The 22,251-nt window shown below is 37.2% G+C and overlaps 1 protein-coding gene across 21 annotated transcripts in view; it reads right to left on the bottom strand.

Annotated features, from left to right (window-relative positions):
• ncam1a (neural cell adhesion molecule 1a) overlaps nt 1-22,251 on the bottom strand; it is a 273,152-nt gene that overhangs the window by 83,239 nt on the left and 167,662 nt on the right. For all 21 annotated transcript variants that reach the window (XM_083564833.1, XM_083564837.1, XM_083564835.1 and 18 more), the window contains exons 2-8: nt 21,197-21,271; nt 18,656-18,865; nt 17,033-17,176; nt 13,314-13,451; nt 12,958-13,075; nt 8,818-8,978; nt 8,112-8,254 (exon numbers count right to left, since the gene is read on the bottom strand). In XM_083564833.1, the coding sequence (XP_083420959.1) occupies nt 8,112-8,254; nt 8,818-8,978; nt 12,958-13,075; nt 13,314-13,451; nt 17,033-17,176; nt 18,656-18,865; nt 21,197-21,271 (989 nt within the window). The remainder of the gene's footprint in view (nt 1-8,111; nt 8,255-8,817; nt 8,979-12,957; nt 13,076-13,313; nt 13,452-17,032; nt 17,177-18,655; nt 18,866-21,196; nt 21,272-22,251) is intronic.

Here is a 22,251-nt window from a genome sequence, read left to right as displayed (position 1 = left end):
CACAATCACAATGCCGTCGTTTTCTCCTAACCTCCATCTCCAACAGAAATTAACACACCCACTCCGACACTGGCCACGCATACGGCATCGAGTGCAGTCACCTGGACTCTTGTCTACTCTGAAAACCCCTTTTAAAAATTGGGTTTTTACAAGTGCTCTTGACGGTGATTGTGAATAGGATTATGTAAAAAAAAAACATGAATATCAGATATCTAGTTCCAGAGAGCTTTTATTCAGCATTGATATTCATACCTGACCTCCCATTAAGCAAGGCTAATAAGGGATTAGGATCTTACAAGGCAAACACTGCTCTAGACTGAGGGCGACTGAAGAGTTGAGACTTCTAAAAATGCCGCACTTGTGGCTGCATCATGGTGGAGAAATTAGGATACAAATCCTAATCCTTACCCTGTTGTTATCATCTGCATTGTAACTACATTATATACACTGTATTTCCCATACAATGATAATACAATAATGATATATAGTTACATAATATATAGGTTATATAAAAAAATACAAATATTATTCCCACAGCTGTGTTCAATTCTAGTATCTGATCAGTCAGGTATTAACTCCAATATGATATCCTTATTGTAGTACTTGAATATAAAGTATATTGTGGATGCTTCACATAATCAAGATAAGAAAAAAGGCTGTATGGAACCAAGTGTATCTTCATGTAGAAAAATTCCAGCCTTCCATTGCCCATTCCAGCCTTGTGCAGGTCTACAATCTTGTCCCTGACATCCTTTGACAGCTCTTTGGTCTTGCCCATGGTGGTGGAGAGGTATGAATGGAAAAGGTTGATTCTGTGGTGTCTTTTATACACATAACGTGTTGATATAAGAAGTACTTTCCTTAAGGGGCAGGATTAATTTGGTTGTAGTGTATACATGTAAAACCTTCCTTTAATGTTTTCGAAATGCATTTTTTTATAATCTGTCACTCTTTGTTAAAATAAACCTACCATAAAAATTTTGAAACTGTTGATTTCTTTGTAAGGGGGTAAACCCACAAGATCAGCAGGGGATCATATATTTATTTCCTCCACTGTAAATAATATAGTACTTTCTTGTAAACAGAGCTAGCCTCGAAACCTTTTGACCTTTTTTTATGAACCCTATGTGCAATTCTAACTAGCTTAATAGCAAACCAACGTGAGATAGCTAGCTTTAGTGAAATATTTCCTTAAATATTTAATAATAGTTTTCAATATTTCCATATGATTGATATGACATTACATGCCCTTTGTATTGGCAACATAGACAATATGATTATGTGTATGATTGTAGCAATAGGTACGAAAAACCTACAACTTGGCTATCACAGAGAGATGAGTAGCCTGCTAATTATGTTTAAACTTTTGTCGAATGCTAACTAGCTTAACAGTAAGATAATAAATTGATTATTAGTTGTCAGTATTTCTTTTAGGTGTGATGTTATTTTCCATGCCTTTTGTATTGTAGCAGCTGCAGTAGTTTCAATTCATGGGTTAAATACCTACAACTGGTCTATCACAATAAGGCTAATGTAACAATTATGACAGGTACATGGTTTTACTGTGTATATGTAAAAAAATTTAAATAAAAAAAATACAATAAAAAAAGATTATTCTATTATTGAATCTGGCTCGATTTCTGTCCAAGAGCTCATGTAATATTAATGGCAAGACATCTTCTCTGCTTCCAGTCAGAATATAAAGTAATACAAAAGCAGAAGCCTTTTTTCATTATTTATCTGGTTTGTTGTTTTCGGATTAAGCGCTTCTGCCAAAAAGGTGCACACCGAAACCGTAAGCTCTGCTGTTTATTAAAAGGGTTACCATACACTTTATTCCCCCATAAATATGTTATGGTGATGAATCCTACGCACGTGGAATAAATTGAGATAAGATTGTGATTAGGTGATTGTGTGTAGGCGAGCTATAGCCATGGATAAAACGTGCTAGTCTCTGTCAGTGTGCTTATTTTCACTTGAATCACAAGGGTGTTTTTTGATTATATCATTAAAAGCTATTCATATTTAAATGACAGCTCATGTAACAAATGACATGATTTAATTCAAACAGCAGGAAACAATGGGTCACAATTAGGAAAATCAGGACCATTTTATAAACTGCCTGTTGTTACCGAAAGTACACTGGTGCATAACGCTGTCTGAGCATTTCTCACATATTAAAGGGGTTACGTGAATGGAAAAACAAGAGCAGACTTAATTCCTGGGTAGAGGAGACTGGCAGGATATTGTGTATATGTTCAAAACAAGATTATCTTCTTAAGATAGCATGTCATGGCGGTTAAGCTGCGTTGCTTTGATTTTTATTTATTTTTTTGCTCAGGTTTTCCTCAAACTTCCCGTGGGCTCACCACCTGCAGGAGGGAACGTAAGGGACGGTGCTGTGAGGATTGGGCAGCAGTCGAAGGCGGGGGCCTGCTTAGACTGCTGCCCCCGCGACCCGAATTACGGATAAGCGGGAGAAAATGAATGAATAAAGGTCTTCCTTAAAAAACAAAATCACACAAGTTGAATGGATAAGATGAATACTCTTTTATGTCGCGATTTTATTCATGCATTCTCATGAGAGAACCATCTTGTGTGTGTAAAAATGTTGTATGTGGCAGCCATTGTGAGTTTTAAAGAAACACTGACAATATAGCTGGAACTGAATCTTCCTTTTTTTCTTTTCAGGTGAGATTTCCAGACTAGCTCGGGAAAAAAATAAATATTTACCAAATCCAGCATGCTATCAGGTGGACCATTGTAACGTAAATATCACCTCTTGTAGACATAAACATAAGGTATATCTCGTTCCTGCAGATCAAAAGTAGTCAGACAAGTCTTTAACCAGGCACTTTCAGCAGCATGTGAGATACAGGAAGCCCGAAGCTGGTTCTGACACATCAGCTGTTCAATTCAACCCACTAATCCTAATGCACAGGGAGCAAAATACATTCCAGAAAGAAAAATGTTCACCCTGCACCTTGTGCCCATAACCACACAGGTCTTCAACCTCAGATAAGGCTGTGTCAGAGAAGTGCATAGAGAATGGCTGAGAACATTCGTCTCAGCGAAACTGAATAAACACACTGAGTCCATAACTGTAACTGGCTGTGAGAACTCCAAGATGCAGACCTCAATAGTTCCAGAAGATTTTTTCTTTCCCTCCCCTGGAGCATTTCCACTTGTCAAATTCTATATGAAAACACTGACATCCTGATGATATGGCGGCAGAATGTACAAGAGAAATCGAAAACAAAACCAAAGACAAAATGCATCCAAGACAATCATCGGCAGTCAGTTTCTCAACTGACCTCAGAGTAGCTGAGGAGGACGCTTAAGGTTTGCTCATAGATTTTATCGTGCATTTTGTTGACAGACCTGCCAACTGCAAAGACGAGTAGTCCTCCCAGAGGGGGTAACAAAGACACTGTAACAAACCTAAAAGAGTACATTTTCGGTATAATCACAAGCCGCTTGTCTGATGTCACTTGTAGAAGCTGTGAAATGCTTCCAGATGGCCAACATTTCTCATTTCTCACTTGCTCAGACTAGTTTAATGCTATTTAATCTTTTTCAGTCAAAATGTATCTTTATTTTTTTTTTAATTTAATTTAATGTATTAATTTTTCAAGTATCTGTACTTCATTATGGCAAACTTTTACTTCACTACATTTTAATGCATAATATCTTTTCTTTTTACTCCACTACATTGCAAAAAATGCCATTCCCTGATAGTTGAAGTGAACATATAAATAGCATCAAATGAGAACCTTTTCTTATTTTAATGCTTTCAATGCTCATTTGAACCACTTCATAAACTATCATCTCTTATGGTAATTATAAATTATAATACCGTTATATTAATATTATATTACAATAATATTAATTATTATAATATATTAATAATATATTACTTTATTTTTTTATTTTATTTCATTGTATTAATATAAATTTTTTTTATAGTTCAATACAACATCATGTGCTGCCATAAATGCCGGCTGAGAATCTTATCTAGGGCTTAATTTCGGGGTAGGGCTTATATTAAGAATACCTTGAAAAACCATGCTGGGGCTTATTTTCGGGGAAATATGGTGTATATGGACTTTATCAATCCACCATTTAATCCTAGTATTTCTGTGAGGGTCTCTAACATATATAGTTAGCTGTTGTTAAACATATAAAGTTAACTGTTGGTAATTCTGTTCTTGACAATGCAAACATATATCGATAGATTTTATTTCACATTTATGAAACATTCTACAAGTACCCTAAGAGAAAGTGAATGTTTCTTAAAAAAAAAAAAAAAAAAAAAAAAAACACAAAAAAACAATCAAGAGCACTGATCAAAGATTGCTAATATGAGATGGAGAAGGGAACCGGGCTTCAGCATACAAATTCGCATTTTTTTCAAATACACATTTGCTTTTATATGAAATATGATTGTAGCCCTGATATTCAGATTTGCTATGCTGCACCAGGCTAAAACCATTCCGCTCGTTTTTGATTGTTACGCTCAAGTGCAACGAACAATTAAAGCAATTCAGTCATCGGTCGAGAATCCGGGTTCAGAAAGAGACGGGAGACGCTATGTTGCGTTATCATATTTTGAGAAAAATGCAGGGAGGGCAATTGGAAGTGAAGTGAAGCCAAGCAGAAGGATAAAGGACAGAGAGACAGACAGACAGAAATAAATTGGTTCTGTGCAGGGCTGAATATCAATAAGAGCTGTGAGCGGATGTCGATTGAAGCTGTTCGTCTGTTTCCGGATGAAAAATGAAAGAAAGAAAATGGGCCATTTCCTGGCTAATAATTATTTGTAGTGGTGGAAAGGTGCAGAGAGAAGTGCATTTATAGCATGGAAGCTGCTTCCTGCTGTTTCTACTGCATCTATATGACACCTATATTTATATACACAAACATACATACAGGTGCATCTCAATAAATTAGAAAATCATTAAAAAGTTGATTTATTTTAGTAATTCAATACAATAAGTGAAACTTGTGAATTCTCTTCCTTACTGCACGAATGGAACGTGTGCAGCATCTCTAGTGCGGCTTCCCTAACGCAGGATAAAGTTTGTGAAGCTATAAGTATACTCTACTGTTCCTAGATAATAGTAAAGGGTGTTAAAGGAGACAACTATATGATCTTTATTTTGGCTACAGGATGATAATGATATTTAATGTGCCTTTTAACTGGGGTTGCTGTACCTGTCATCTAGCCGGGTTGGTTGCTAGCATAATTGCCATTTAGCATCGCTGCTTGGGCTAAACATATTACCAGTTTATTCTGTCAGCGTGTCACATGTTTTGCAATGATGTCTGGTAACTACTGTGACTATTTATTAGTGATTGTACTAAGCATACATTTTTTAATAATTCAGTGAACTATGCAGATTTTAGACCAATGCTTCTTGTTCGAAGTCATATTGTACTGGTTGGCTAATGTTCATCCTAGACATGTAATGTTATGGTGTTATTGTATAATAAGCATTTGTTTTCATTCCTAGAAAATACCTAACGCACATGACCTTGTGTTTAGCGTTATTCTTGCGCAATAAATAGCTAAATTCAATCTGATGACTCCAACTCCCTGACCCCCTCCCTCCCTCCCTCCCTGAGTTCTGTGGCGGTCAATAACATAATCACCAGTAACAGCGAACAACAATCGTATAATATATAGATTCATCACACACACAGACTTATATATTTTAGGTGTTTATTTCTTTTAATTTCAATGATTATGGCTTACAGCTAATGAATACCCAAAATTCAGTATCCCAGAAAATTTGAATATTGTAAAAAAGTTAAAGATTGGAGAACTCGTGGTGTCACACTTTAATCAGCTCATTAAATCCAAACACCTGCAAAGGTTTCCTGAGTCTTTACTGGTGTCTCAATCTGGTTCATGCTACAGAATTATTGGGGAAGACCTCTGACTTGACAGTTGTCCAGAAGACGATCATTGACCCCCTGCACATGGAGGGTAAGACACAAAAGGTCATCGCTAAAGAAGCTGCTGTTCACAGAGTGCTGTATCCAAGCACATTATTGGAAAGTTGAATGGAAGGGGAAAAATGTGGTAGAAAAAGGTCAAAGCCCGTTCAAGAATACGGGGGAGATTCACAAAGAGTGGACTGCAGCTGGAGTCAGTGCTTTAAGAGTCACCACACACAGACGTATCCATGGGCTACAACTGACGCAGTCCTTGTGTCAAGTTACTCCTGAACCAGAGACAACGTTAGATGTGTCTTACCTGGGCAAAGAACAAAAAGGACTGGACTGTTACTCATTGTGGCAAAGTCATCTTTTCAGATGAGAATTTTGCATTTCATTTGGAAATCAAGGTCCCAGAGTCTGGAAGAAGAGAGGAGAGGCACAGAATCCAAGTTGCTTGAGGTCCAGTGTAAAGTTTGCACAGTCAGTAGTGGTTTGGGGAGTCATGTCATCTGCTGGTTGTTTTATCAAGTCCAACATCAGCACAGCCATCTACCAGGAAGTTTTAGAGCACTTCATGCTTCCCTCTGCTGACCTTCATTTTACTCTTTTCATTGTCAAGAGGAAAATGAAAAACAAGAGACCAATAAATGCAAATGAGCTGAAGGCCACTACCAAAGAAACCTGGGCTTCCATACCACCTCAGCAGTGCCACAGACTGATCACCTTCATGCCACACTGAATTGAGGCAGTAATTAAAGCAAAAGAAAACATACTTTTCAGAAGGCCAACAATTCACCAAAAACACATCTTCTGGAAAGTATGTTTAAAAATCATCCACAGTGCCAAAATCATCAAAATTGAAAGTATTAAACACTTAAAATATATCAGTGTGTGTGTGTGTGATGAATCTATATAATATACGAGTTTCACTTTTTGAATTGATTGACTAAAATAAATCAACTTTTTAATGATATTCTAATTTATTGAGATGCACCTGTATATATGGACAACTGAACACAAGACTGTGTGATTTTGGAACATCCCAATAAATTTAATGCCCATTTAAGTTCTTTTCAAAGGACAGTAAATCTGTACTACTATACAAGCTGCACATTGACTACTAATATATCCACTTTTCATTTCTATATTATTGTGCCTTGAGAAGATATACTAAAATGGCTGCTGAAATGTGAGGGGTGTACTCACGTTTGTGAGATACTGTAGTATAGAGTAGCTAGAGTATGATAAAAGCGACTGTGTAAAAAGCTTTTCCGCCTCTTTATTTATTAATTATTATACATTATTTATATTGTAAAGACATTCAAATAGAGTGTTTCCACGCTTCAGTATTCTGAGCAATGGATGTCTGGCTCCTATATGAAGGCTTCATCTTAAACAAGAGATTACACAAAATACTTATGAAAAGAGAATCTAAGGTTTACATGTAAAAGCTTTCATTAAAGTGACATTTTTATTTTAATATAAATATGCACCTTATGCACTGATCTATATGCAGTACAGAAAAAAAATTTCCTCAGCTGAAGTCTTTTAAAAAACCTTGGCCAAAACCAGATCAATAATTTCAAGACATTCAGAACTGAAAAAAATATATATTTTTAAAAATTTATTATTACAATCATTAGTATTAATTCATTATTAGTTTAAAGTCACAGCTATGACAAACGCTATAACTATCCAGTAAATGTCATATTAGCAAAATCTTTTTTTAAGAAATCATGCTGTCCTCCTTATTCTTATCTAAAAAAATTTTTAAATGAATGATTTTAATAAGTCTCCCAAACAGAACGGACAGAGCTGAACTTTGCATGTTCTTAAAAAAAGAGCAACAGGGCAATCGTCTGACCTTTAAATTGCCTCTGCCATGGCCGCTTGATCAAATCTGTATGGAAATTAAGCTCTGCTAACACTGCTGACACAAACTCCCCTGACCTCATATGAAACAGTCGAGGTCAGGAAGAATCTATTTAATATATTGCACTGGATTTAGCCAGAGAGTAAAAACAGACTGTGAAACAAATCTGAATAGAATACTTTGTTTAAATATCTCATCAGTAAACAAGAGTTGGCCCTGCCCTGACCAAAGCCCTTTGAATTTTGAACTTCAGAGGTTCACCACAATCTCGACCCTGCCCTGCCCTGCCCTGTACCTGCTCTCCCTCGCTGAAGATTCGCCTGCCAAAGCTCCACACGATGCTGGGTGTGGGGTCACCAGTGGCCTCGCAGGTCAGGACAGTCTGTTCCTCTAGCTCTGAGGCTGTCTGGTTTTTCAGGTATGTGATTTTTGGTTGCACTGCACACACACACACACACACACACACACACACACACACACACACACACACACACACACACACACGCACACACACACACACACACACACACACACACACTAAGTAAACAACTGCTGAGAAACTGCTGTTGACAAAATATTGATCATGCACATGTTAAGAGTGTTGCGATGTTGCCAAAGTATCAAATCTATTTTAACACGCACTTACTTTGTAACATCTAAATGGTGGTATATATCTTTTCAATAAATCCTCAATTGTTCCATGCTTTAATAATTTGTTGTGTGTTTTCAGTTTCACACAAAAAAAGTATAATCAAGATGTTGAATTGTATAATTTGTAACCGCGTACGTATTCATTTTGGCCAAACTCCTGTTATCACTTTAAATATCCCTCGTCCATGCTACATGAGGGGCATGCAACAAGACAGGAGCATCACTGAAGAAGAGCTATCTAAAAACATGCTTAGTATTGCAACCTAAACCATCGCTCATCCTTTATATAGACTACAATTTCAATTCTCCTGCTGAGGCAGGCCACTCAGGGATGATTATCTGTCTCTTACCAAACACCTTGAGGCTGATGTCCTCCTGCTTCTCTCCTGCTTTATTGTGGGCGACACAGGTGTAATCTCCCTCGTCCAGCTTCTTCACATCTTTGATTGTCAGCTCAGAGCCGTCATCATTCAGGCCGTATTTCTCGTTGTCCAGGAGCAGTAAATTATTGCTGTGCCAAACAATAGAAAGAGAAAGAATGAGCGACCCTCATATTCACTATACATCTGCACTCTTTATACAGTATATATATACAGATATACAGACACACACACACACACACACACACACACACACACACACACACACACACACACACGCACACACACACACATACAGTGAGGAAAATAAGTATTTGAACACCCTGCTATTTTGCAAGTTCTCCCACTTAGAAATCATGGAGGGGTCTGAAATTGTCATCGTAGGTGCATGTCCACTGTGAGAGACATAATCTAAAAAAAAAAATCCAGAAATCACAATATATGATTTTTAAACTATTTATTTGTATGATACAGCTGAAAATAAGTATTTGAACACCTGTCTATCAGCTAGAATTCTGACCCTCAACGACCTGTTAGTCTGCCTTTAAAATGTCCACCTCCACTACATTATTATCCTAAATTAGATGCACCTGTTTGAGGTCGTTAGCTGCATAAAGACACCTGTCCACCCCATACAATCAGTAAGAATCCAACTTCTAACATGGCCAAGACCAAAGAGCTCTCCAAAGACACTAGAGACAAAATTGTACACCTCCACAAGGCTGAAAAGGGCTACGGGGAAATTGCCAAGCAGCTTGGTGAAAAAAGGTCCACTGTTGGAGCAATCATTAGAAAATGGAAGAAGCTAAACATGACTGTCAATCTCCCTCGGACTGGGGCTCCATGCAAGATCTCACCTTGTGGGGTCTCAATGATCCTAAGGAAGGTGAGAAATCAGCCCAGAACTACCCGGGAGGAGCTGGTCAATGACCTGAAAAGAGCTGGGACCACCGTTTCCAAGGTTACTGTTGGTAATACACTAAGACGTCATGGTTTGAAATCATACATGGCACGGAAGGTTCCCCTGCTTAAACCAGCACATGTCCAGGCACGTCTTAAGTTTGCCAATGACCAGTTGGATGATCCAGAGGAGTCATGGGAGAAAGTCATGTGGTCAGATGAGGCCAAAATAGATCTTTTGGGTCATAATTCCACTAAACGTGTTTGGAGAAAGAAGAATGATGAGTACCATCCCAAGAACACCATCCCTACTGTGAAGCATGGGGGTGGTAGCATCATGCTTTGGGGGTGTTTTTCTGCACATGGGACAGGGCGACTGCACTGTATTAAGGAGAGGATGACCGGAGCCATGTATTGCGAGATTTTGGGGAACAACCCCCTTCCCTCAGTTAGAGCATTGAAGATGGGTCGAGGCTGGGTCTTCCAACATGACAATGACCTGAAGCACACAGCCAGGATAACCAAGGAGTGGCTCTGTAAGAAGCATATCAAGGTTCTGGCGTGGCCTAGCCAGTCTCCAGACCTAAACCCAATAGGGAATCTTTGGATGGAGCTCAAACTCCGTGTTTCTCAGCGACAGGCCAGAAACCTGACTGATCTAGAGAAGATCTGTGTGGAGGAGTGGGCCAAAATCCCTTCTGCAGTGTGTGAAAACCTGGAGAAAAAATACAGGAAACGTTTGACCTCTGTAATTGCAAACAAAGGCTCCTGTACCAAATATTAACATTGACTTTCTCAGGTGTTCAAATACTTATTTGCAGCTGTATCATACAAATAAATAGTTAAATAAAAAATAAAAAAACATATATTGTGTGTTCTGGATTATTTTTTTTTAGATTATGTCTCTCACAGTGGACATGCACCTACGATGACAATTTCAGACCCCTCCATGATTTCTAAGTGGGAGAACTTGCAAAATAGCAGGGTGTTCAAATACTTATTTTCCTCACTGTATATATATATATATATATATATATATATATATATATATATATATATATATATATATATATATATATATATATATATATATATATATATATATATACACACACACACACAGTGGAAGACACTTGTCTCGACATGCATGCACATTCACATTTATTAACGCACATCATGTACATTAGGAAATTTCAAGCACGTTAATATTTTGCCGCCATTTTGATTTTTGTTTATCTCGATCATCTATATATATATATATATATATATATATATATATATATATATATATATATATATATATATAAAATAAAGATTTTTCGATCTTACAATTACTATAGCGAAATTATATATATATATATATATATATATATATATATATATATATATATATATATATATATATATATATATATATAAAATACTATAATCAACATGGGCATGGACAAATATGGATGCTTTATGCAAATGTATGTTTATTATTAGTAAAACCATACTCAACATAGTGCATGAAGACATATTTTTTTAAGTAATTATAGTGTTTTAAATTACAGTGGAACCTTAAAATGCAAACTTAATCCGTTCCGAAAAAGTGCTTGCAATGCGATTTATTCGTAAAGCTAATCAAATTTTGCCACAGGAAATAAATGTAAACTCCGTTCCACTCCTGCTTAAAGCGTATGCTGCCTGTATGAGAGATGCAGACAGACAACAGACATTGTCTCAAAGCAGCTTTATGGAATTTAACATATATATTATAACATATTATAACATTATAACCGGTGAAGTGAATAACACTGATTATCTCATCATCATGGCATTTTATATATATAGAGAGAGAGAGAGAGAGAGAGAGAGAGAGAGAGAGCGAGCGCTACAATGAATAATGCACTGCATCTGCACTCACAGTGCCTAGCAATTGGTTGGCTTCAAAATGATGGTACAAATACCATTCATATATTTCACTTCACATTGACAGATGCAGTAGTAATCTTACAGCACCACTGTGAAACGTCTTTACTTTCGCTCTAATTGAATGTATTATCTGTATTAATTTAGAGATTTGTTTTGGACTGCTTTCTTTCAAGTCATTAATATGAAATGACAGATTTGCGAGTAATTGAAATAAACAAAAGATTTATTCTTGACAGCGTTAATCTGAATTAATCCATAAAATCACTGTAATTCATCACCAATTACATGATTTAAACGCCTGTTTGTTTAAAAGTCCTGTTATAAGTACATTTATATAAACTACATACACGTGTTGGATATAAAAGCTTTTACTGATCAAACTGGATTTTCATAAACATCCGTTTTTTTGTGTAAATGTTTTGTTATTGATTTATGATAGAAATTCATTGGCATCAAGATTGATACATTCTTAGATTTTGGAGACTTCTGTTACCATGTTAGAAGTAGAGGAGGGCAAAAAGCAGCCTTCAAAAACTAAAGGACTGAGATGAACTGCTAAAATTGCTGTAAAAAAAAAAAAAACCTGCAAATATTTTTGCCAAGCTATTCCTTTGAAACCACCTGGGTTGGCAAAGTTTTTTTTTTTTTTTTTTAAAGGAACGATAGTATATATTCAGTTCCAAAATTCTGCCGAATCGAAATCATAGCTCAAGTGTGAAAGCATATGCAGGTGAGTTGGGAAAAAAGAAAAGAGGCTCATTTGCTCTGTCACACTTCCTTGTTTAATAGTGCGCTCTAAGCCGACATAACAGTAATAAAGAGTACTCCAAGGCCATAAAAATCAAGTACTGATGTGAATCTTGGTTCGCTTTCCAAACCGCATCCGTGACCCCTGTGACTCTAAATCAGTTCGTATCAAATCCCGGATCCAACCAGTGTGCAACAGCGGCAGCCGTCCCAAATGGTGGCCAAATGACAGTGCTGTCAGCGAAGGGGGGGAATAAATAATGCCTGGGTAGCGAGGCTTGATGTAATTTTCCTCTGCCTCGCTCCCTTCCTTGCTTCTTCTGCCAAACTAGTCTCTAATGCTTCAGGGAAGCGTCCACTAAAGGCTGCCAGACGTCACCGCTAACAGCATCTGTAAGGATGAAATAGCACTTGGCCATCCTTTTTTTTATTTACGAGAGTTGATAATGCTGAGCTGCCTCCGCTTTGGATGGAGATGGAACCTAGTGTTGGTGAGTCAAACTAAAACCGTGACAGAGGTAAGTGTGTGTGCAGTGCTGCCCTACTTACTGCGTCCACGTGACTGTGGGCTCCGGATAGCCATCTGCATAACATGCCAGAGTCACAGCCTGCTCGATGTCCGCAGTGGCATTGAGCTCTGCATTGCGAGTCCTAATACTGGGCAGAACTGAGAGGAAAAAAACAAGAACCTGTGCTATAAATAATAGTTCAGTACATGCAGGTCAATACAGTATGCGCCAATTTACGTGTACAGAATCACTTCAACTAATTGAACACTGCTAGGATTCACAGAGATCGGGTCAATAGTACAACCGCCTTCTCATCTACTGCGTTCCAAAATGGATTAGAGTTTAAAGCCAGGCTTTCAGACTCGGATTTCCATGCATTTTGGAGTGACTCCTCACCATTGATGATGACCTTGATGACCCTGAGGTCGATCTCTCCCCGAGCCATAATGCGCCCCTCGCAGGTGTAGTCGCCTTCATCGGATTTTTTGATGCCTCGGATCTGGAGGTGGTTGTTGCTCAGGAGCTTGAAGCGCACTGGAGGAAAGACACAAATATCAGTCAGTGGCTTTTCCTGATTATAACAAACCTTAAATTACACACCAGGAGGTTGAATTAGATGTCAGAAACAGCTGCATCTTCTGTCTTTGGGAAATGCCCCATTATGTAGCCACCTGATAAAAAACTAAAGCCTAACCAATGTTTAAGAAATTAAATACTTTGTGTGCTGCAACAAGAAACTAATCAATGACATGAAGTATAGTTACTGTATCTGTACAGCAACTCCCAGATGCTTTCATTCTTATTAAACCACAGGAATTTGGCATTGTTACCATTTATGCTATATATATACAAAAACAGCTATAAACACTTATTCCCTTCCCAGCTATTGTTTTTCCTCTGTCTTGAATGTAATAAGACATAAATATATAGCTTGTCATGTTAACAAGAAACCGCAAAGCCCTCTACAGCTTTACCTCTGACAATTACACTGATGACAAAAAAAGCCTAGCAGGCAGAATGCTGCATACAGTAACTGCATTTTACAACAAAAAGCATGGCATACGTTGGAGAAGTTATTTAAAGTTTTTGTCTATTAAAGAAACCAAATACCTTGAAAGTGAAAAAACCTTAAATATACACTAAATGAGTAAAAGTATTAGGATACCATATCTGGCTCTGTATTCTGTAATTTGTACCATTCAATTTTCCCTTTACTTGAACTAGGAGACCTAAATCTTTTCCAGCATGGCAATGTCCCTGTGCACAAAGCCAGCTCCATGAAGATGTAGTTAACATGATTTTGATATACCTTTGGGATGAATTAGAACACTGCCTTCATCCAGGCCTCTTCACCCTACATCGGTATCTGACTTTACTACTATCTTGTAGCTGAATGAGCACTAATCTCCACAAGCACACTACAAAATCTAGTGAAACATCTTCCCAGAACAGTGGAGGTTATTATAAAAGCAAAATGGAGCCTAAATGTGGAATGGGATGCAAAAAAATATCATATACAAACATGATGGTCTGGTGCCCACAAAATTTCAGCCATTTATTATAGTCAGTTTTAACTAATATTTTAAGTTTTAAATCATCTTAATTATTTTGTAAATAATTTTAATATTTATAAAAAAAAAAGCATATTGAAATAGATTAGAAAGAGAAGTTTAGAAATCTTACATTTCTTAGGGTTTTATTATGAAACTATTAGACTTTTGGCTATATAAAAATGCCTTCCCTCACTAAAACATTTATTGTATTGTAAAATTTTAAAAACATAAATGTTGCCAGCTGTAGACTGGAGACACTGGAAGCTTCTTTATATATATATATATATATATATATATATATATATATATATATATATATATATATATATATATATATATATATATATATATATATATATATATATATATATAAAGAATATTATAAGCTTCCAGTGTCTCCACTCTACAGCTGGCAACATTTATATGTTCTTAAAATTTTACATATATATATATACACACACACACACACACACACACACTACTTTTGCAGTAAATAAATCAACACCTTCAAAAATCTTACAGCAATTTTGTCTTACAAATGAAAAGCTCCTGTATGGCTGACAGAATAATACTCATGATGTGATGCTAATTTGAACAAGCAACAAACATACAGTAGGGTGATAATAAAAGAGAAAGAGTTGTATTTTTTTTTTTTATGGGGTTCAGTGTGATCACAGTTCAGTCCTAAGTTGCGATTTAAAGTTTCTTGATGATTGAAGCATCAACTGATTCTTAACAATGAAGTAAAACTTATTCTTAGATAGGTGCATAATTTGGGAACTCCAATACACACTGCACTTTAAAATGAACACTTTCTGAGGATACAAAACCAGAAAGCCATAAGGATGTTTATTTTTAATAGGAATCCAAATCTTGTATTCCTTTTCTTTTTTTTTACAGACACACTGAAGGGCTGTGGGCATGGTGGGCATGGTCTACTGGATTCCAAGACCATTTTGCAGAAGTCAACCGTAGATGTGATGCTGGTTTATAGTACAGCACCATATACTGTACACCTAGAAGCAAGTTATAGCTGAAGATGTGGGAAAACTGAACCTAGATGAAACCACTATTAACACAAGAGAAGCTCAGGATTGAATAGAACAGACATGTAAACAAAATCTCTATATTAAAAAAAGGAGTGTGAGACTTCTGCACAGATTTTGTGATTTTTTTTTCTAGCAGGAAGCAGTAGCAGCATCCCAAGTTGCTGACTTTGCCAAACTACAGTCTAGTCTGGTCTATAGAATGGTACAACAAACAAAAAACAGTGACAGACAGAGAGTACTGTGGGTGGAAATGCAATTGGTTTAAGATTGGTAGTACTGATAAATAAAAAGAAAATATTATTTTGTTAACTTTGATAAAATATATATGTGTACTATTGATTATTGACTTCTTTTAAGTCAATACTATGTGTTACCTCTATTTGCCAAGAGACCAGCTCTGAGACCTCTTCTAAATGTGCACTGGTAGACTCTCCTCTTTAGTTCACCCTACAGGTATTTTATGGGGTTTAAGTCAGAGGAAGGCAATGGCAGGACCTTGATGTTGTGTTTAGTTGTATTGAATTTAATGTATGTTTTAAAGCATTGCCATTCCGGAAGGTCCAACCACGACTCAAATTATATATACTTGTGGTATGCAGGTGACGTCAGATTGTGGTTTGAATATTTTTTGACCCCAAGACACAGTTAGGCAATTCCAGCTGTAATGTTTGCAGATTTCTTTATTCTTTATATTTATGTCCGTACAAACAGGTAGTTATGGTTAAACAATTTCCCAATCAACTGTGTAATAAAAAAAATACTTTCTACATTCTACATTTATCACACAATTGTGTGATATCCATTGGATCAAAGCATTTCTTTTTATTTAATTAATTTTTTTTTTAAATAAAAGGCCAAAAGCTTAAACAATAAATAAAATATTTTTCTCGTATTTAACAAGGGTTAGTGCTAAATTTAGTGGCGGGCACTTTACAGTATATACAGAGAATCTCCCAATTTTACAACTTACTTATTGTTTCAATGATCTTTTTATTTTTTTTGCTAACTGACCCGATGTTTTCCGGAATTCGGCAGATATAAATAAAATACCAGAGAGTTTAAACTCAGCTTGCAGAAAGTTTGGCCTTTAAAGCCCTGAGGAGGTAAAGTGTAGAAAAGTGGAAACTTTTCTACATCCATATTGCAGTTTGGGTTTCGTTCTCAGCAATAATTAGTGGTTTTAAAGTGGAAAAGATGTTCGCTAGCCAGCCAGCACAGAGTAGCGGTCACTCTCTCTTCCAGTGGTCTGTGAAGGAGGAACCCTGAGAGGTTAAAATAGGTCTATGCATGAAAATATTCTGCAAAAAAATTTAAAAAACAAAAACAGCACAGTGGGACAATCGGTCAGAATACGTACAGTGGTTTTGGGGGGAAAAAAATCACAGCTTTAAAAAACCCTGCTATTTGACATGGCGTCTGGATGAGTTAGCGGGAAGGAGGAATGCATTGACGATGCAGAAAGGAACAACAAAAAAGGTGATTGCAAAAAAATGGTACAGAGTGCTCCTCTTACCGTCTTTTTCCGGCTGAATCTTGGTTCTCTTATACTTCCAGATAATTGTGGGTGGCGGAGAGCTGATGACGTCACAAACAATGATGGCATCGTCCCCCTCGTTAAACTCCTGAGGAGATGGAGCGTTCTGGAAAGTGAGTTTTTCTGTCGAAAAGAACAATACTTAGATTTGGTCCATGCACCTGCCAATCATACAAGATCTCACAGCACAGCAAAAACATGACAAGACACACAAACAGTATTCAGTGTCCTCATAAGGTTGTGTCTATAATAGAAAAGAGCAATGAGAGAGTATTAAAAAACCACAATAGAGATTTTTCGTTCATGTTGGTGAACTCTCAGATTTTAAAAATACACCAACTGGTATTCTAATGGCACTGAGTGAGTACAACGCATTCCAAATTCAACACACAATATGTTTTGGAATATCACAGTCAGCTGAAACAGAGTTAATGAATAGCCATTCTACTATACAGTAAACATCGCAAGTTGGGGTATTTTAAGATAACACTCCTGCATGCCTAATAGTGTCAACAACAACAATCTTGCATGCATGCTACTAAAATGGTGTTATATTATACATTTCTGTGGGAAAAAAATAAACAAACAAAATAAAATAGACACCATGCTCCAAATGATAGAACATAAAATCTTTTACAACCTAAAAGGGGGTGTGGCCTAATACGGTTTCCTGACTGGCATTCCAGTATATATGATTTTTTTGACAAATCAATGAATCTAAGCCAATGTATTTTCAAGTATTTGTAATGTATTTTTAATATATATCTACCTATTGATGCTACACTCACTGAACTAGATTAGATAGTTTGTTTTAGATTTTTTTGTTTTAGATTTTTTTAAACAAAAAAGAGTTTCACTTGACTTAAAATTGTAGTAAGTACCAGAAAATCTTTTTAGCCAAGGCTAGCCAACTTTACACTGAAAAATGTTTGCATGTAGATGAGAGCTATAACCAGATACAAATAAATAATTGGACATAGAACAGATAACGCTATACCAAACACATACAAATACAGATCTCCACAGTAGGTACAAAGCTTGCATTTATTGACTTATCTTTAGTAACCTGGTCAGAATTGTAGAAGCTTAAAATAGGATTTTTTACAGTGTTATATATATATATATATATATATATAAAACTTTCTTTCGGCTTCTCCCGTTAGGGGTCGCCACAGCGGATCCTTCGCACGTTTGATTTGGCACATGTTTTTACGCTGGATGCCCTTCCTAACGCAACCCTCCCCAATTTATCCGGGCTTGGGACCGGCACTGAGAGTGGCTGGGGATGGTTCCCTGACCGGGGACCGAACCCGGGTCGCAGCGGTGAGAGCGCTGCATCTTAACCACTAGACCACCAGGGGACCTTGTTTTTATATATATATAGTGGATATAAAAGTTTTTTTCTATCCTTAAACAATATTTAAGTTCAATGTTTCTTGGTGAATTTGTTTAACTGGCTATTTACCCAACATCATTGTCATAAAGTTAGTACATAGTTTAAAACATTTTCATGTAATTTCAGTAAAATTATTATGTCATGCCAAATTATGTCCACTTCATATATAGTTCTAATGTATTGTGGAATAGCATGGGATCACTTACGAAAGATCTTGACGTTGACAGTGGCCTCGGCTTCCTTGTCCCCGTTTTTGACGACACACTTGTATATGCCAGCGTTGTCCACGGTAGCACTGTAGATGGTGAGTGTGGACGAGGTCTCATCATTACGACTCACGCTGATGTCCTGTCTAGTTGGCAGTAGCTTCTCTCCGCTGGGAGCAAACCAGTCGATGTCCTTCACATCACCGACCACTGGGACCACAGTGAAAGAAAGAAACCTCTATGAAGTGTCCGTCAGACTGCCAGCATTGCTTTTTTTCAAAGGTGAATTTGAATTTCCTAGCTTTTTGTTAAACAAAGAGCAAAACCTCCGAGCTCAAGGACATGGTGGATATGTGGTCTATGTTCAAGATCCTGTCAAGCTTTAATAAGCTTTAATCCCCATTGATGTGTGAGGGAAAGGTGTAGCAAAATCTGCTACCTCAGGTGTTTCTCATTATAATTGAAACATTAGATCTAGCAGGTTTAGCAGGTGGGATCCCAGATGACTAATGACTAATGGCCCAGTGCCTGCCCACATGCATCACATTCTTACAACCCACATACAGTAAGGATGGCAATGGACTCTTCCAGATCTGCCTGACAAAAAAGCTACAACACAGCCTTGATTAGGCCTTATCTCATGCAGGATATGGAGCAAAACTTATAGGGGAACTTTGAGTCCAAATAGGATCTTAATTAGATACAATGGTTGCATTTGTGCCTTTTTTTTGGCATCAATTACATTTTGATATAAAATCTCTAGGCCTGTAATACTCTTTGGTTTATTGCCATAATGGACCGTTATGTGTAAAGTGTCTGCTATAAGCACTTAGAGTTGAGATAAGCTTATCTAATGAGGAACAATGTCATACTGAAATTGTGCACATTGGTAATCAGACCTCAGAAATAACCTCATACTTAAGTGCCTGCATAAAGATAAGGACATGTATGTGTTATTTCTACATGATTCTAAATGCCTTTTAAAATTGGCTCCTGCATTCATTCCACTCTTGAAGAGCTTCTTGTAATGGCAGTATTTCACCTTGATCACCATACAGCATCAACGTGGCACATGTTTTTCAAGAATATTAATCATATATATATATATATATATATATATATATATATATATATATTCTTTCTTTCTTTCTTTCGGCTTCTCCCGTTAGGGGTCGCCACAGCGGATCCTCCGCACGTTTGATTTGGCACATGTTTTACGCTGGATGCCCTTCCTAACGCAACCCTCCCCAATTTATCCGGGCTTGGGACCGGCACTGAGAGTGGCTGGGGATGGTTCCCTGACCGGGGATCGAACCCGGGTCGCAGTGGTGAGAGCGCTGCATCTTAACCACTAGACCACCAGGGGACCCATATATATATATATATATATAAAACTTGCACATAGTCAGGGGTTTTGTAGGATCAGAATCAATTTCATATGTAGGTTGAAGCACAGTCATTAACTGAAACAGAAACAGCTGTATAGGAGGCTTAAAACTGGAGGAACACCCAAACTCTGCTACTAAGGTGAGGTTGTGAAAGTTTAATTTCCCAGGCCCTACATCATGGCAAGACTGAGCACAGCAACAAGGCACAAGGTAGTCAAACTGCATCAGCAAGGTCTTCAACCGCAGTACTGCAGTTTCAAGATGCGCTATTTTAAATAAACACAAAGAAATGAGCAACGTTAAAAACTTTGTGACACAGTGATTGGCCAAGGAAACTTAATGCAACAGATGAAAGACACATCATGCTTACTTTCCATCAACAGCAGATGATGTCCAGCAGTGCCATCTGCAAAGAACTGGCAGAAACCAGTGGGACCCAGGTACACCCATCTATTTGTATAAAGTTTGGCCAAAAGTGGTCTTCATAGGAAAATGTTGGGAAAAAATGCCTCCAACGCAGAAACAAGGCTAAGCGACTCAACTATGCACAAAAAAATAGGAACTGGAGTGCAAAAAAAATGGCAGGAAGGGACTGATGACTGTAGCAGGAGCTGGTTTGTTTGAACAAGGGCTGAATAGTGGTACAATAATGAGTTGCTGCAGGCAACAGTTAAGCATGGTGGAGGTTCCTTAAAGCCCTGGAAAATATTTTGTTAATTTGTTGATTTCTCTTGTCTCTTATTATTAACCTCTGGTTTTAGGTCATATTTCATCTCCATCTTTTTAGGAAAATGTTCATTTTAAATACTCAAACTAATTTTCATCATTTGTTTATCTTTTTGTATATACTTTTTTCATTTCATGCCAGTCTAGACTAGATTTTTAGCTGCAAAAACAGAGATTGGTTTAAAGGTATGGTAATTTGTTGCTTGAACATGACTTTGGTTTAAAAGAGGTGGTCTCCATAAATATAAAATAATCATTACTTGGCAGCAGCTTGAACTGCATGCAGTTTATTTTATGAATCTGAAGCTCGCCCAGAAATCCAGCATATCACATAACGCTGAACACTGAGCTGTGGCTCATGAATACATCTCTGAATACCGAGAAGCGCCCCATGGCTTGGGTATGTTTCAGCACATTTCTGACCTACCTTCACATAAAAAGAACTTGGATTCTCCGACGCTGATTTCTCCATGGGGTGGCACAATCTCCACCTGCAGCGAGACTGCAAGAAAAGACACAAAGACAGAGAGAAACAGTAAGAATGGGACATGTTGAGAGAAATACGGCTTATCCAGACAGAGAAATTGGAAAACATTGAAGCTTTGCATATCCACGTCACACCAATGGCACATTTGTTTTAATTAAATACAGAGACACCAAATTACGAACAAATCCTGGCAGAAATGTATCCGCCCCCTACTCCGGTCGAGATTTGTCAGTGTGCCGATTGATTAAAACGTCCTATTTGAAAGGACAGACTTGTGGGAAGATGAGGAGCACAAGGCCATGTTTTTAGGACTAACACATTACGGTATGTCAGCCATCTCATTGCAGTATAAATCTGGGTCTGTTTTATATTGATGGATTGGAGCGCAGGTTCCTGGAGGAGCACGAGTGAAAAGCCAAGGTACCGGAACAAAAAACCTGATGCGGTTAAATCAACTCAGTAACCCTGGCAACCCTAAAGTGCCGTCAGGGGCACTTAATGGAAAACCTATCTGTCTGACAGCTTTTTAACTAAATATGACAATTAGGACAGCACAACCTAAATGACTAAGCCTCGCAAAACTTATTTTCTACTTACAATTACCCAGGAGTCCTGAGACCCATTTATAGTTCACTATAAGCCTCCATTTCCTCTAGTTTAATCAAAGACACCACTTTTTTTCTCTCTCTCTCTCCCTTTCCCATTGTACAGCTGGAAAGAGTAATACCATAAATCATAGCATATTACTGTTCAGAGATATATCAGCTAATATTTTTTCTCTCTCTTCATCGATTTAGTTGAGGATGGGAATGAACACAAAAAAAGCTGGATGTTTTATCTTCTTCTTTTTTTTTTGTATTACTAAGTGCATTTGTAAACAAATACTTAAAAAAAAAAAAACTAAAATAAATTATGTCTGCCTCCCTCTATGATCCTTTATTTTCTATGATCCTATATATTATATACACCCAGACACACTACTGCATCATTATTCT

The sequence above is a fragment of the Silurus aristotelis genome, assembly GCF_946808225.1.
Source record: "Silurus aristotelis genome assembly, chromosome: 16".
In the NCBI taxonomy this organism is placed as follows: Eukaryota; Metazoa; Chordata; class Actinopteri; order Siluriformes; family Siluridae; genus Silurus; species Silurus aristotelis.
The sequence above is the reverse complement of the archived record's forward strand: the minus strand, read 5'-3'. Positions and strand labels throughout refer to the sequence as shown.